The sequence below is a fragment of the Rana temporaria genome, chromosome 3 (genome assembly GCF_905171775.1).
Source record: "Rana temporaria chromosome 3, aRanTem1.1, whole genome shotgun sequence".
NCBI lineage: Eukaryota > Metazoa > Chordata > Amphibia > Anura > Ranidae > Rana > Rana temporaria.
Genome location: NC_053491.1, coordinates 446,515,301 through 446,531,854, shown reverse-complemented (window position 1 = coordinate 446,531,854; position 16,554 = coordinate 446,515,301). Strand labels below are relative to the sequence as shown.

General features: G+C 43.8%; 1 protein-coding gene across 1 annotated transcript in view; it reads left to right on the top strand.

Moving 5' to 3' along the window:
• Positions 1 to 16,554, top strand: part of WDR83 (WD repeat domain 83) — a 32,538-nt gene that overhangs the window by 13,134 nt on the left and 2,850 nt on the right. Inside the window, exons 4-9 of the mRNA XM_040346565.1 lie at positions 5,816 to 5,921; positions 7,543 to 7,591; positions 7,732 to 7,858; positions 8,403 to 8,470; positions 11,064 to 11,172; positions 13,127 to 13,241. Coding sequence (XP_040202499.1) covers positions 5,816 to 5,921; positions 7,543 to 7,591; positions 7,732 to 7,858; positions 8,403 to 8,470; positions 11,064 to 11,172; positions 13,127 to 13,241 — 574 coding nt within the window. The remainder of the gene's footprint in view (positions 1 to 5,815; positions 5,922 to 7,542; positions 7,592 to 7,731; positions 7,859 to 8,402; positions 8,471 to 11,063; positions 11,173 to 13,126; positions 13,242 to 16,554) is intronic.

Below are 16,554 nucleotides of genomic sequence, written 5' to 3'. Positions count from 1 at the left end.
TAAAAGAAGAAGGAACTCTGATACATATTTTTTGGAACTGTGAAGGAGTGAAAGAATTCTGGAGGATGGTGTCTGAGGAAATAGAAGAGATAACTGAAATGTCTCTTGGAGAGAATCCAGCGGTCTACCTGTTGTTAGACATCCCTATATCAGTAGTTAAGTATAAAAAATCTTTGGTAAGACATTTACTAATAACAGCTAGAGCTTGCATTCCAGCTCTATGGAAGAGCACGTGTTCACCAAGTAGACCTCAATGGCATGAAAAAATCAGGGAAATCCAATGTATGGAAAATCTCACGATGGCTCTGAGGGAACAGGAGGGGAAGTATAAGGAGATATGGGCTCCCTATGATAGTTATAGGGAACGAGGGGAGTAGGGGGGGGGGGAGAGGGAGGAACTGAAATTATTGTGTTTTTTTTTTTTTTTTTTTTTTTTTTTGCCCGGGCTCGGGAAGGTTTTTGGACAAGGGGTCCGGACGTTGGGGTGGGTGAGGGGGAGATTGGGTTTCTCAATTCCTTAAACAGAGAGAGGACAGGTTAAATGTCCCGGGGGAATAGGAAATAAGAAGAGCGAGGAATTATTTTTGATTTATATGGTAGTATATGTGTTAGAAGCAGTTAAGCTTAGAGATAGGTCAGGAACAAGTATAACGTATAGTGGTTTGATTGTTGGCTTTTTGTTTTCTGATATGATAACATCCCTGTACTTGTGGAATTGTGAAATGAGGAAAAATGAAAAATAAAGAATTTAAAAAAAAAAAAAAAAAAATGCAGCAGCTACTGTAAGTGGAAAAGAGGGTCAACAATGCCCATCTGCATGCCTCGCTGTGCCTGATCTCCTGCTGTGACACGCAGTCCTCGTCCATGACAGAACACTGATTCAGTTTCCCATCAGTGAGTCGGTGTTCCGTCTGTCATGGACGAAGAGGAGGCGGAACTTTGTTACACTGGACGGCCGCCAACTGCAGTTAAGACTGCATGTCACAGCAGGAGATCAGGTACATGAGGCTGCAGATGGGCACAGTGAGGCAGGGAGACTTGAGTATAAGCCTAGGGTGAGAAATGCAGCAGTTACAGTAAGTGAAAAAGAGGGTCAACAATGCCCATCTGCAGTCTCGCTGTGTCCATTTGCATGTTTCGCTGTGCCTGCTGTGACACGCAGTCTTAACTGCAGTCGGTGGCAGTCCAGTGTAACAAAGCCCCTCCTCTTCCTCGTCCTCATCTGTGACGGAACACTGGTTCAGTTTCCCAACAGTGAGTCAGTGTTCCGTCTGTCACGTAAAAGGAGGCGGGGCTTTGTTAAACTGGACGGCCACCGACTGCAGTTAAGACTGCATGCCACAGTGAGAGATTAGGTGGGCACAGTGAGGCAGGGAGACTCGAGTATAAGCTGAGGGGGGCTTTTTCAGCACAAAAAAAGTGCTGAACCCAAAATGTTCTTTTACTTTCACTTCCAATAATAATGGTAAACGGGACAAATGAGGGTGAATCTCCCTAATGGGGACGCAGACAACAATAAAAACCTGACTGGGGTTCTTCTAATCCCTCTCCACTCCAAAACTAAAAACGTTTGTCTTTAGTTAAACTTTCAGTATACTTCTATTTTTGTATTCGGAAATAACCGAGACCTTCCACACTGGTAAGGATTGCATTTAGCACGGAAATTGCCAGGTTTTTTTTTTCCCTTCCGCTCAGGAACCTATAAAGGGCCATATTGGTTTATATTCATCTCCTGGTGGATTCTGCAATGCCATTTTTGTTGCATAGTTTTGTGTGGGAGGTCTGATCTAAGCATAGTGTGCTGCACCAGGTTACAGAGAGGAGCACCCATCCAAGGGATTAAAGGCTTTTCAGTCCTGGCAAAGCTGCTTCTCTGCGATAATCCCTAAAATGTGTGCAGTTGCATTTTCTGTAGAAGATTCCTAGAATTAGAGGTGAGATTGACTTGGAATTGAACCAGCGACTGCAAAATACATCCCGGAACCTAGGTTTTTGTCGGCCCATTCACTGTTGGCACTATTAAGACTCTCCTAACAGACTCCTCACAGACTCCTCACTGCTGCTGTCCCCTGTGTACCATCATCCGCCTTTCTCAGAACACATATGCAATACACATATGCAACAAGTCCTCGGACTGAGGTCGGCACTATTGACCTGAATACTATTTCTAGGACACTGAAACCTGTTGTTCTAATATGACAACCAAGCACCTGGCATTTTTACAAATAGGCCAGCAATGGCAGCCAGTATATTATTAAAGTTTCCTCTTTGAACAAATACTTCTTTAGTTCACGCTTAAAAAAAATAAAATCCAGAAGATTCAAAAATTCAATCATGACTGTCCTAAGAGAAGTATGGGGGCTGCCATTACAGGCCGCCTTCTAAAAAATACCAGACACCTGGCTGTATCTGACTTCAGTATCAGTCAGTCAAAGTCACAGAACTAAAAAATGTGGGAGCTCTATGGGCCAGATCCACAAAAGGGATACGCAGGCGTATCTGCTGATACACCGTCGTATCCCTGTTTCATAGAATCAGTTACGCATAGATATCCATAAGATCCGACAGGTGTAATTGTTTTACACTGTCGGATCTTAGGATGCAATACCGCGGCCGACCGCTGGGGGGAGTTCGCGTCGTAAACCAGCGTCGGGTATGCAAATTAGGAGTTACGGCGATCCACGACGGTTTTTCGCGTTAGCAACGTCGCCGCTAGTATAGTTTCCCGTCGCAAATTTACACTTTTTTTTTTGCTGCCCTAACTTTAGTCAGCAAGTGTATTGCTGTCTAAAGTATGGCCGTCGTTCCCGCGTCGAAATTTAAAAATCAATGTCGTTTGCGTAAGCCGTCCGGGAATACGGAATTACGCTACGCACGTCGTCGTTCGAAAAAATTACGTCACGGCGCGCAAAGCACGACGGGAGTTCGGAAACGGAGCATGCGCAGTACGTCCGGCGCGGGTGCGCGCCTAATTTAAATGGGACTCGCCCCATTTGAATTGGCCCGCCCTGCGCCGGCCGGATTTAGGATACACCGCCGCAAATTTCCAGGTAAGTGCTTTGTGGATCGGGCACTAACTTGGAAAAATTGCGGCGGTGTAACTTAAATCCGAAAAGTTAAGTTGCGCCCGGGCTTCGTGGATCTGGCCCTTTATCTCCAAACATTTTCTGGGTCAAAGACCCAGTCAAAGCATCCAAATGACGGCTAAGAGAACTTGCATTTTTTTTTTTTTTTTTTTTTTTATAATTGACAATTTTTATTAAGTTTCGATCATTTCAATACAAAATTATAGGACACAAATAAAGAGAGTAAAAAGAAGAAAGGAAAATAATAATACAAAACAAAGTTGAGAACTAGCATTTTTCAAAGGACAGGATCGTAGTGGAATCCTCTTCATTTCTTGTGGCAGTGACCCTTTAAATCCAGCTGTGTACATCTTGTTTTATTGTGTTAGTGACTAAATCTATCTTCATATTTGCTTCCTGTCCCTGTAAGGCAGAACGCGAGTGCTTAGTGAGAGAAGAGCAGAGTGATGACTTTTTCATTATTTTAAATGTATGCAGTCATAAATCTGGAACAAACTCAGTATTGCCTAAAGCAGGCATCACTAAATGGCGGACCACGGTCCACATCTGGACCAACTCGCTGTCCTGTCAGGACTGGCGTGGTCCCGCCGTTTAGAAAGCCTGCTGTGCCCTGAAGCCATCACCGCTGTCGCCCTCATAGCCAACAGCGAAAGGCAGGACAATTCTGGATGGAGGGTTTGCTTCCCGAGTTCACAGGCAGGTGATTGTTTGCTGGGGCGGTCCTAGCAACTAGGGTTGTCCCGATACCACTTTTTTTAGACAGAGTACAAGTACCGATACTTTTTTTCAAGTACTCGCCGATACTTTTTTTAAATTTTATTTTGACAGTGGCACTAATATGCAGTACTGTAAGTTTTTTTTTTTTTTTTAATCTTTACACTTCTTTACACTTTACACAAGGCGGTGTCAGTGTGTTTTTTTATTTTTTTTTTTAATTTTTTTTTTTTAATTTAACTTTTTATTATTTTTAGAATAACAGAACTCGTGATATCTCCTCTTTGAGATAGAGAAAGGGACTAAGGACACAGATTCCCCAGTCCCTTTCTCTGCAGGCTCAACTGCTCTGTAGATGAATGTAAAGGAGACAGCGGCTCCTCTCCATTCATAAACTGAGACGTTGTAACACAGTTACTATGCTCAGTTATGAATGGACAGTCAGTGATCACTTAAAAAAATAAATAAAAAATCACTGACTTCATTCGGAAAAGGGCTTCTTCCTCCGCTTTCTATCCTGACAGAGGGGGGGGAGCATGGCGGGGGACCGGAGCGGTACACAGACGGGAGCTGAGCATGGCGGGGGGCCGGAGCTGAGCATGGCGGGGGGCCGGAGCTGAGCATGGCGGGGGACGGGAGCTGGGCATGGCGGGGGGCCGGAGCTGAGCATGGCGGGGGGCCGGAGCTGAGCATGGCGGGGGGCCGGAGCTGAGCATGGCGGGGGGCCGGAGCTGAGCATGGCGGGGGGCCGGAGCAGAGCATGGGAGGGGGACAGGAGCGGTACACGGCGGGGGACAGGAGCGGTACACGGCGGGGGACAGGAGCGGTACACGGCGGGGGACAGGAGCGGTACACGGCGGGGGACAGGAGCGGTACACGGCGGGGGACAGGAGCGGTACACGGCGGGGGACAGGAGCGGTACACGGCGGGGGACAGGAGCGGTACACGGCGGGGGACAGGAGCGGTACACGGCGGGGGACAGGAGCGGTACACGGCGGGGGACAGGAGCGGTACACGGCGGGGGACAGGAGCAGTACACGCCGGGGGACAGGAGCAGTACACCGCGGGGGACAGGAGCACCACTGACAAAGTATCGGATTAGGCATCGGAGCATTTGCCCGATTTCAAGTACTCGGGCAAATGCTTCAATCAACAATACTAGTATCAATACTAGTATCGGTATCGGGATAACCCTCCTAGCAACCATTTACTGGCTTGAAGCACCTGCCCCCTATCCAGACCAGCTGTCCCTCCCATTCTCCTGTATCTCTGTAAGGTAGCACAGGAGGGGAGGGGGGGGGGGGTTATGTGTAAAAAGGCTGCTGAGGACAATAATTGGGGGGGGGGGCTAAGAAGGAAAGTAATGGGGGTTGGGGCTCAAGACAGTAATGTGAACCGGGGATTTTGATGTGAGGGGAACTGTGATGTAAAGAGGGACTGTGATGCCAGGGCTCAGTTTAGATCTGAGCGTGCAGATTTGTGCACTCGCATTGCAGGTAGGGCAGCCTATTAATTTTTAAAGTGATGCCTTACCTGCAAGAAAACGCAGGGAAAGAGGTCCTGAACCCTTTTTTTTTTTTTAATCGCACTGCACCAAGCCACATGGTAATTTAGCACCATGTTATTTGGGTGCATGTGAAAATGTGCCATAGGTGGCAATGTTTGGGGGTGCTTTTAGCAATTAATGGCACCCCCGCACATCTGCTAAAGTGCGGCGCATTTTTTTTGCAGGTTGGGAACACGTTCAATTTTGCACACATTCTCCAGCCACAGAAATGTAAGCCTAGCCTAAGAGAAGAAGGGGGACCGTGATGTGACGGATCTTTGTCAGCGCACAAACTAGCGATTCGGACCTCTGCTAGAAGAATATTTTACTAACTGAAGCTCTGTGACTTTTTAATTGCGTACCCTTGGCCTAAAGATGTACTGACATTTTCTCTATTCAGGGCCAATTGTCACACCGCTGATGACAGTGTATTGTATTTGGTGTAAACTGCTCTGGGTTTTTTCTACAGGTCATTTGATAATAGTCAGCTGTGCTCGTGCAGTTCAGACAAAACCGTCATCCTCTGGGATGTGGCACAGGGTCTTGTGGTCAGGAAGTTTCGTGGACATGCAGGGGTGAGCATTGTATAATATTATATACTGTATTTAATTATTACAGGTATTTATATAGCGCCAACAATTTATACTGTGCGTTCACATCAGTCCCTGCCCCCAGGAAGCTAACGATCTAGGTCCCTACCTCACATACATTCATATACTAGGGCCAGTTTGGACAGGAGCCAATTATCCCGTCAAGATGTCTTTGGAGTGTGGGAGGACCCTAGAGTACCCCGGAGGAAACCCATTCATACACAGGGAGAACATGCAAACTCCAAACAGATAGTGTCCTGAACAGAATTCAAAACAGGGACTCCAGTGCAAGGTAGAAGTGCAACCCACTAAGCCAGTATATTTTTGTGTCCTGTAGTAGTAATGGGATTTTTCTGGCTACCTATGAGTTTCGTACGAGAGAGAGAGAGAGAGAGACTTGTAAAGCGCAACACATGCGAACTGAATCGCCTCTGGGCGCTGTATCCATTTCATGGGTAAGGAACCCCTTGACCTCAGAAGAGATGGGTTTTAATCTTTCTCCTGAAGGCCAAGTGGTCCGACTCCAGTCGGATGGTGGTTGGTAGTGCATTCCACAGGCGAGGTCCCTGGACTGCAAATCTTCGATCTCCTTTGGACTTGTATCTGGCTTTGGGTATCTGGAGAAGGTTTTGATTGGTGGATCGCAGAATGCGATTGGGGTTATGGGCTTTTATTTTTTCGCATAGATATTGGGGGGGCGTTTCCTTGAATACACTTATGTATTAGGCAGAGTGCCTTGAAAGTGATTCTGTCTTTTACTGGCAACCAATGAAGGGATCTCAGTGAAGGTGAGATTGATTCCCATGTTTTTTTCCAGTCACTAGTCGAGCGGCCGTATTTTGAACGACTTGCAGACGAGTGATTTGGTATTTGGGGAGTCCTAGATAGAGGGCATTTGCGTAGTCGAGTCTGGAATTGATGATTGTTCCCACCACGACTGCAATGTCCTCTTTCGGGATAAAGGGCGCGAGTCTGCGTAGTAGATGGTGGGATCCGCTGACTACTGACCCTATTTGTGCATCCATTGTCATGTGGGTATCGAAAATGACTCCGAGACTTTTGACTTTGGTGCTAGGGGAGGAGAAGTTGCAATGCTATGCAGTTTAGACCCTTTCTATTCCTAATGGCATTCATCCCCAAGGAAGGCGTGCTTTGCTGGAACCCTCGCTAAAGATGCAACAGACAGAAGTTTGGAATGTAGAGGAGTTGTTCATTGGAGCAGTGTGGATTCCTGTTGCTTGGTCATTGACGTTGCCCCATGTGGGATTCGCAGGCAAGTTGCTAAATTGCACCAAAATCTAAGGGCAGCCGGGTCCGCGGGGCTGTGGCCACCCATTAAAACTTTCTGAGGACAAAAACCTGACAGTGACTCTAATATCAAATACACTTTTTACATATGTTCCTCTGTATTGTCCCATGTTCCCGGTAGAGTTCCAGCTAGTGAGTGCCAGAGGAAAATCCGACCTTCCCAGACTGCCATCTAGTGGCTGTACCTTCTGCTTACACAGTGACTGCCTCTGGGTGATCATTAGTGCTCTTTTTTCAGTGTTATATATTTTCTTGTACCTGATGCTCTCTCCCTTGACCCTTTCATGTTCTTTTGTAGAAAGTAAACTGTGTGCAATTCAATGAGGAATCTACAGTGATCATATCAGGTAATTGTGAACACTAATGAGTGACGTTTACTGTCCCCTTTCCAGATGTGCCAAGTTGTAGTACACTGTTGTACTGTATTTCTCGTGTCAGTTTTCCATCCTGAACAATGCTTGTCTGACCTTTACTATTGTCCTTTCAGGCTCTATAGACTCTTCTATTAGATGCTGGGATTGTCGCTCTCGTAAACCAGAGGCTATTCAGATACTGGATGAAGCCAAAGATGGAATATCCAGTATTAAAATGTCTGATCATGAGATTCTTGCTGGGTGGGTGTTTTTTTGTTTTTTTTTGTCACCCTGTAAATAGGCACGGACTCGTACCTTCTGTCTGTTCCACCCTGTAATGAGAGGTACATACCCCATGTCACATAGCGCACCTTGTCTGTGTCGCCCTGTAATGGGAGAGACAGACTCCATGTCACATAGCTCACCTTGTCGGTGCCACCCTGTAATGGGAGAGACAGACTCCATGTCACATAGCTCCCCCTTGTCTGTGCCACCCTGTAATGGGAGAGAGACTCCATGTCACATAGCTCACCTTGTCTGTGCCACCCTGTAATGGGAGAGACAGGCTCCATGTCACATAGCTCCCTGAGTGTGTATGTGTGTCGCCCTGTGCCAGAAGGGACAGACCTTGTGTCACAAAGGTAGTCTTCACATTGCTATTTGTGCCTATATTGTCTGTCTCGCATAAATATTGTAAATATGTACCAGTTTTATCTTTGTCATCTTGCACACAGTCTCCAGTAATGGGTACTCCCACTGTGCTTCACTGCCAGGACATCCAAAGAATTCTCTTTGTCTTCTTCAGGTCTGTAGATGGACACTTGCGTCGGTATGACCTTCGTAAAGGAGAGATGTGCGCCGATTATGTTGGCAGTAAGTCCCTTTCAATACGGACTTACAGTCCTATCTCTTTTATACAGGGAGCAATCTGATGCATCAAATATTGTTTTCACAAGCCAACTTTGAAACTATTTTAAATAAACTCATACATTTCTGACTTCTGTATATACGGTGCCGTGTGATCATTATTAGTTTATAAATACTCAGTATCATTGAGTGCGGTGTGATCATTATCGGTGTATATATACTCATTATACGGTGCGGTGTGATCATTATCGGTGTATATATACTCGGTATCATTATACGGGGTGATCATTATCGGTGTGTGTATATATACTTGGTATCATTATACGGTGCGGTGTGATCATTATCGGTGTATATATACTCGGTATCATTATACGGTGCGGTGTGATCATTATCGGTGTATATATACTCGGTATCATTATACAGTACGGTGTGATCATTATCGGTGTATATATACTCGGTATCATTATACGGTCCGGTGTGATCATTATCGGTGTATATATACTTGGTATCATTATACGGTCCGGTGTGATCATTATCGGTGTATATATACTTGGTATCATTATACGGTCCGGTGTGATCATTATCGGTGTATATATACTTGGTATCATTATACGGTGCGTGTGATCATTATCGGTGTATATATACTTGGTATCATTATACAGTGCGGTGTGATCATTATCGGTGTATATATACTTGGTATCATTATACAGTGCGGTGTGATCATTATCGGTGTATATATACTCGGTATCATTATACGGTCCGGTGTGATCATTATCGGTGTATATATACTCGGTATCATTATACGGTCCGGTGTGATCATTATCGGTGTATATATACTCGGTATCATTATACAGTGCGGTGTGATCATTATCGGTGTATATATACTCGGTATCATTATACGGTGCGGTGTGATCATTATCGGTGTATATATACTCGGTATCATTATACGGTGCGGTGTGATCATTATCGGTGTATATATACTCGGTATCATTATACGGTCCGGTGTGATCATTATCGGTGTATATATACTTGGTATCATTATACGGTGCGGTGTGATCATTATCGGTGTATATATACTCGGTATCATTATACGGTGAGATGTGATCATTATCAGTGTATATATACTCGGTATCATTATACGGTGAGGTGTGATCATTATCGGTGTATATATACTCGGTATCATTATACGGTGTGATCATTATCGGTGTGTGTATATACTCGGTATCGTTATACGGTGAGGTGTGATCATTATCAGTGTATATATACTCGGTATCATTATACGGTGAGGTGTGATCATTATCAGTGTTTATATACTCGGTATCATTATACGGTGCGGTGTGATCATTATCGGTGTATATATACTCGGTATCATTATCGGTGTATATATACTCGGTATCATTATACGGTGAGGTGTGATCATTATCGGTGTATATATACTCGGTATCATTATACGATGAGGTGTGATCATTATCGGTGTATATATACTCGGTATCATTATACGGTGAGGTGTGATCATTATCGGTGTATATATACTCGGTATCATTATACAGTGAGGTGTGCTCATTATCGGTGTATATATACTCGGTATCATTATACGGTGTGATCATTATCGGTGTATATATACTCGGTATCATTATACGGTGAGGTGTGATCATTATCGGTGTATATATACTCGGTATCATTATACGATGAGGTGTGATCATTATCGGTGTATATATACTCGGTATCATTATACGATGAGGTGTGCTCATTATCGGTGTATATATACTCGGTATCATTATACGGTGAGGTGTGATCATTATCGGTGTATATATACTCGGTATCATTATACAGTGAGGTGTGCTCATTATCGGTGTATATATACTCGGTATCATTATACGATGAGGTGTGATCATTATCGGTGTATATATACTCGGTATCATTATACGATGAGGTGTGATCATTATCGGTGTATATATACTCGGTATCATTATACAGTACGGTGTGATCATTATCGGTGTATATATACTCGGTATCATTATACAGTGCGGTGTGCTCATTATCGGTGTATATATACTCGGTATCATTATACAGTGTGATCATTATCGGTGTATATATACTCGGTATCATTATACAGTGTGATCATTATCGGTGTATATATATACTCGGTATCATTATAAGTTGCGGTGTGATCATTATCGGTGTATATATACTCGGTATCATTATACAGTACGGTGTGATCATTATCGGTGTATATATACTCGGTATCATTATACAGTGAGGTGTGCTCATTATCGGTGTATATATACTCGGTATCATTATACAGTGTGATCATTATCGGTGTATATATACTCGGTATCATTATACAGTGTGATCATTATCGGTGTATATATACTCGGTATCATTATACGGTGTGGTGTGATCATTATCAATGTATATATACTCGTATCATTATACAGTGTGATCATTATCAATGTATACTGTATGTACACAGTAATATAATTATTACAGGGTTATTATTGTTGATGTATAGAACTAGGTGTCATTATGTGGTTCAATGTGATTGTTAGTATTGTTGCTCAAGGTTACCAGTATTTTTATATATCATTCTTTCTTGCAGGTCCCATTACATGTGTGAGTTTCAGCCAGGATTCACAGTGTCTATTGGCTTCATCTCTAGACTCCACGCTCCGCCTCCTCGATAAGGACTCGGGAGAACTATTAGGAGAGTAAGTGGAACACTCTGGGGTGGAAAAGAGTGATGACTCCAATCAAGGCCCAACCCAATGGTGCCACTTCCATAATCATAAAATGTCAACTTCTGACCTTGTACAGTAAGGTATAAGGTAGTGCAGAAGAAATGAAGATGTGCAAAGCTTTGTAAACTATAGTAGCCAATAGATTTTGTTTGTTTTTTTGCGGATCAGTAAATTCTGATTGGTAGCTCTGGGTTTTGCTTTGGGTTACAGAACTTGAACAATAGACTAGATTAGCCATTCTCAACCAGCGTTCCTCCAGAGGTTGCTGAGGTTCATTGGGCTGCGGCTAATTGACCTCCTTCATAGATCCAGGTCCATAACTACTTAGCAGAGCCAGTAGATACCAATGATTTGTAAAGGTGCTTGTAATGGTGGCATTCTAACCCCCACTGTGAGGTGGACATTCTTTCCACTGACCACCAATCCAAGAGACATGTCACTAATGACAATATAATAATCCAAATGTTATTGCGCTGGTATATTTAAGAAAAGCTGCTGGCACAAAACAATCTGAAAAGATTGCATAAATCGAACATAATAAAAAATTGGCAACGCTATAAAAAAAGAATAATGAGAACAAAAAGTATATACACAGCAAATGAAATCCTAAAACACCTAAGTAATCTCAGTCCAAAAGTGAATCCATTGGTGGAAGTTCAGAAGGGTGAAAACAATTTATATCAATTTCCGTGCTCCGCTATACAGGGTGGGCCATTTATATGGATACACCTTAATAAAATGGGAATGGTTGGTGATATTAACTTCCTGTTTGTGACACATTAGTATATGTGAGGGGGGAAACTTTTCAAGATGGGTGGTGACCATTTTGAAGTTGGCCATTTTGAATACAACTTTTGTTTTTTCAATAGGAAGAGGGTCATGTGACACATCAAACTTTTAGGGAATTTCACAAGAAAAACAATGCTTGGTTTTAACGTAACTTTATTCTTTCATGAGTTATTTACAAGTTTCTGACCACTTATAAAATGTGTTCAATGTGCTCTCCAGTGACATGCGGCGAGTGCTACGCTGTGGGCTCTTGCTGAATGAAGCTAGGACAGCCACTGATGTTTCTTCATTAGACCCCTTTCACGCTGGATACGCCTATAGCGGAGCGTTAAAATCGCGGTAAAACACCGCTATTTACCACGATTTTAACGCTTCGCTAAAGGGGGAATCCAGCGTGAAAGGGGTCTAATGAAGAAACATCAGTGGCTGTCCTAGCTTCATTCAGCAAGAGCCCACAGCGTAGCACTCGCCGCATGTCACTGGAGAGCACATTGAACACATTTTATAAGTGGTCAGAAACTTGTAAATAACTCATGAAAGAATAAAGTTACGTTAAAACCAAGCATTGTTTTTCTTGTGAAATTCCCTATAAGTTTGATGTGTCACATGACCCTCTTCCTATTGAAAAAACAAAAGTTGGATTCAAAATGGCCGCCATGGTCACCACCCATCTTGAAAAGTTTCCCCCCTCACATATACGAATGTGCCACAAACAGGAAGTTAACATCACCAACCATTCCCATTTTATTAAGGTGTATCCATATAAATGGCCCACCCTGTACATCCAATTTTGTGTGATGAACATGGATGAGGTTAATAAAGCAACAAGTGAATCACCACAGTGCTCCTCCACCATATAATCAAAGCGGCAGACATGGTAGAAGTCCTGGCTGTGTGATAACCATGGCTCCCTCTGTAGATGCATTAAAGAAATTAGTGTGGACAGGAAGTGTTTTTTTTTTTTTTTTTTACAGCGGCGGCATCTAATGCAGCTACCACATCCAAGGACTAGTAAGCTACAATGTGTTACATTTTTGTTTTTGCGTTTTTATATAATTTAGTGAGGTACAGTTAAATGTTTGCACAGCTACAATGTGATGGTGTGAGCGGACCCTTACATGTTTTGCCCCAACAGGTACACAGGACACCAGAACAAGAGCTACAAGCTGGACAGCTGCCTGAGTGAGAAGGACACGCATGTGGTTAGCTGCTCTGAGGATGGAACTGTCTGTTTCTGGGACTTAGTAGAGGTGATTTGCTTTGCATCATTCTAAAAGAATATTTACTTTTTGTATCCAACATTCCCAGTAGGAAGCAACCTCACATATGTTCCCTGCATTAGTCTGACTTCCTTCCTATAGGTGGTAGCGAAGGCCCCTTTCACACGATAAGCCCGCTCGGATCTGCCTATCCATTTTACAGGCGGATTTGAGCGGGCCATCCATTGACTCCTATGGGCAGGAGGATGTTAGCGGAGATGTCGGCTGACACCCGTCTTCCAATCCGATCCGTTTAAGACAGACGTATGGCCATGCATCTGACATCGGTTTTATCGGAATGGATGAGATCTGATGAAAACAGACATGCTGTCCATTTCGGGTCTCTCCCCACTCAGTAAGCAAAGACTGACCTGTCATCTGCCGGCTCAGCAGAGATCAATGGAGCGATCTCCTGCTAAGCTGGCGGAGTGGATCCGCCCCGTGTGAAAGAAGCCTTAAGCCTCGTACACACGATCAGATTTTCTGTCGGGAATTGTGTGTTGACAGACTGTTGGTCAAAAATCCGACCGTTTGTATGCTCCATCGGACAATTGTTTTCGGATTTTCTGCTGACAAATGTTGGATAGCAGGCTTTAAAATTTTCCGTGGATAATAGTCTGTTGTCGGATTTTTCCAATCGTGTGTACACAAGTCTGAAGTACAAACATGCATGCTGCGGCTTGAGTGCCCCCATAGCAAGCTGCTTGCTGTGGGGGTAGGGGCCCAAGAAGAGGAGGATCTGGGCTGCTCTGCATAGAGCAGGGTGGATATGACATATTTGTTATTTCAACAAAAAAAGAAAGAAAAAGGACTTTAATATCACTTCAATGTGCTGCCTGCATTAAAGGCAGTTTTCTTTATCTTAAAGCGGTTCTCCACCCTAAAGTGGAGTCCCGCTGATCGGAACCCCCCCCCCCCCCCCCCCCCCCCCGTGTCACATTTGACACCTTTCAGGGGGAGGGGGGTGCAGATACCTGTCTAAAGGTATTTGCACCCACTTCCGGCCCGGCATTCCGTCACATCCCATTACCCCCCCCCCCGTTGTGTGCTGGGAACACTCGGCTCCCAGCACACAGCGGGAGCGGCGCGACTCGCGAATGCGCCGTAGGAAACCGGGCAGTGAAGCCGCAGCGCTTCACTTCCTGGTTCCCTCAGTGTGGATGGCGGGGGGAGCAGCAGAGAGACGAGCGATTGGCGCTGGACTCCAGGACAGGTAAGTGTCCTAATATTAAAAGTCAGCAGCTGCAGTATTTGTAGCTGCTGGCTTTTAATATTTTTTTCCCATGGCACATCCGCTTTAATACATTAAGATAAAAAGCCTTCTGTGTGCAGCAGCCCCCCTAATGCTTACCTGAGCCCCCACTCTATCCAGTAATGTCCACGAGTGCCTCGGCCATCCGGGACTTTCCTTTCTGATTGGCTGAGACACAGCAGCGTTGCGATTGGCCCCTGCTGCTGTCAATCAAACTCCAGTTAGCCAATCAGAAGAGAGAGGGGGGGGGGGCCGAACCGCAGCGCCGTGTATGAATGGATACAAAGAGCTGCAGCTTGGCTCGGGTGCCCCTACAGCAAGCTGCTTGCTGGGGGGGGTACTCAACAGGAGGGAAGGGAGCGCCTGCCAGGGAACCGAGAAAAGGAGGATCTGGGCTGCACTGTGCAAAACCAATGCACACGGTATGAAAGGGGGACAACGGGACTTTATATGAAGCAAAACACACAGATGAAATCAATCAAAAAAATTAGAATAATTTATTAACGACACAAAAGAGTGTAGTGCAATAGATAACATTAATAGTAAATCAATATGTAATTAGCAGAATTGTTAGGCATGATAAATACATCGTACAATAAAATTCATAATATAGTAGCATTGTTACACATGATTGGTAATGAACCAGCAGTACACTCGGTGTATAAAAATAATAACCAATATAAAATTGATTGATGATTCAGACAGATCAAACCCTTAGTAGACACATGATTACTGTGGCATAGCATCCAATAGGAAAAGCTTTACGCGTTTCGTTGATGGTTTCCACTTATCAGGAGCAGCTATACTTTGGGGGTACCTATGGTAGATAATAGATTAATAATCAATGGTAATTGATTATACAAGAAAGAGAGGGAACAAAAATTATTATGATCCTAACAACTCTTACCTAGGGGTAGAGATTAAAATTAGTGGATAATAATAGTGATGATATTAATTGGAGGCACTGAGAGGTGAAGAACAGGTGTTATTTGAGGTGTATGAAAAGGAAAAGCTAAATATTAGAAAGGAGGCATGAAACCAAGGTGTGGACATTATAATGGACCAAAAAGGACACCCTTATGTGAAAAAAAAAAAAAAAACAAAGAAAGATACCAGACCACCATAGGGTTCAAAGGGAAACCCTGACAATAAAAATTACCTAACACTACACAATGGAGTGTGTAGTGAAAAAGTGGGGTGTGAATAAAACCTTACTGCTAATGAACGGAGACACACAGCAGGCTTGGGAGCGAGTCTGCACGTCAAGCGGCTTGCTATGGGGGGCAAACACAGAAGATGAGGAGTCAATATCAGCGACGGGAATCCCAGAAGATGAGATTTAGGGCCGTTATGTGCAATACCATTACACAGAGCAGGTGAGTAGAACATGTTTATTTAATTTAAAAAAACAAAAAATGATTACATTTAGAAACTCCAATTGGATAAATCTTCTAGGCAATGTGCCAGAATTAAAACACAAGAAGTTTGCAAGTCTTCCTAGTAGCTGGAAAGCTGGTTTAGTTCTCAGATGTCTTCTTTTCTGAATGGTACAAATCCGCTACTGAAGGGCGTTAGACAGATTAGTGCTAATCTAATAAGATAATTGAATCACAAACGGGGTTATTAGTGTCAGTGTGCTGCCCATCATGACCAATTCAGTCATGCTTCTCATATTCATGGGAAAGAAAACCTGTGAAATCTTTCTGGTTACTATGGGCAACATTGACGCTTTTCTGTTCGTCACATCATAGAAATCTGTTTGACTTACAGGAAAGCATCTGACATTTCTGAGAATGCTAGTTTCATGGCTGTTATTCTGACACATTGGGGGTTATTTAGGAAAGGCAAATCCACTTTGCACTACAAGTGTAGATCTGAAATGAGGGTAAAACTCTTCTGATTTTATTATCCAATCATGTGCAAGCTAAAGTTCTTTTACTTTGCTTGCATGTCCCCCTTGGATCTACAGCAACTGCACTTTAGTAAATAACCCCCAAAGTCTTGGTTACTTTGAGTCACTTGCCTGCAAAAAGTATGCCCATTAAGAGCTGT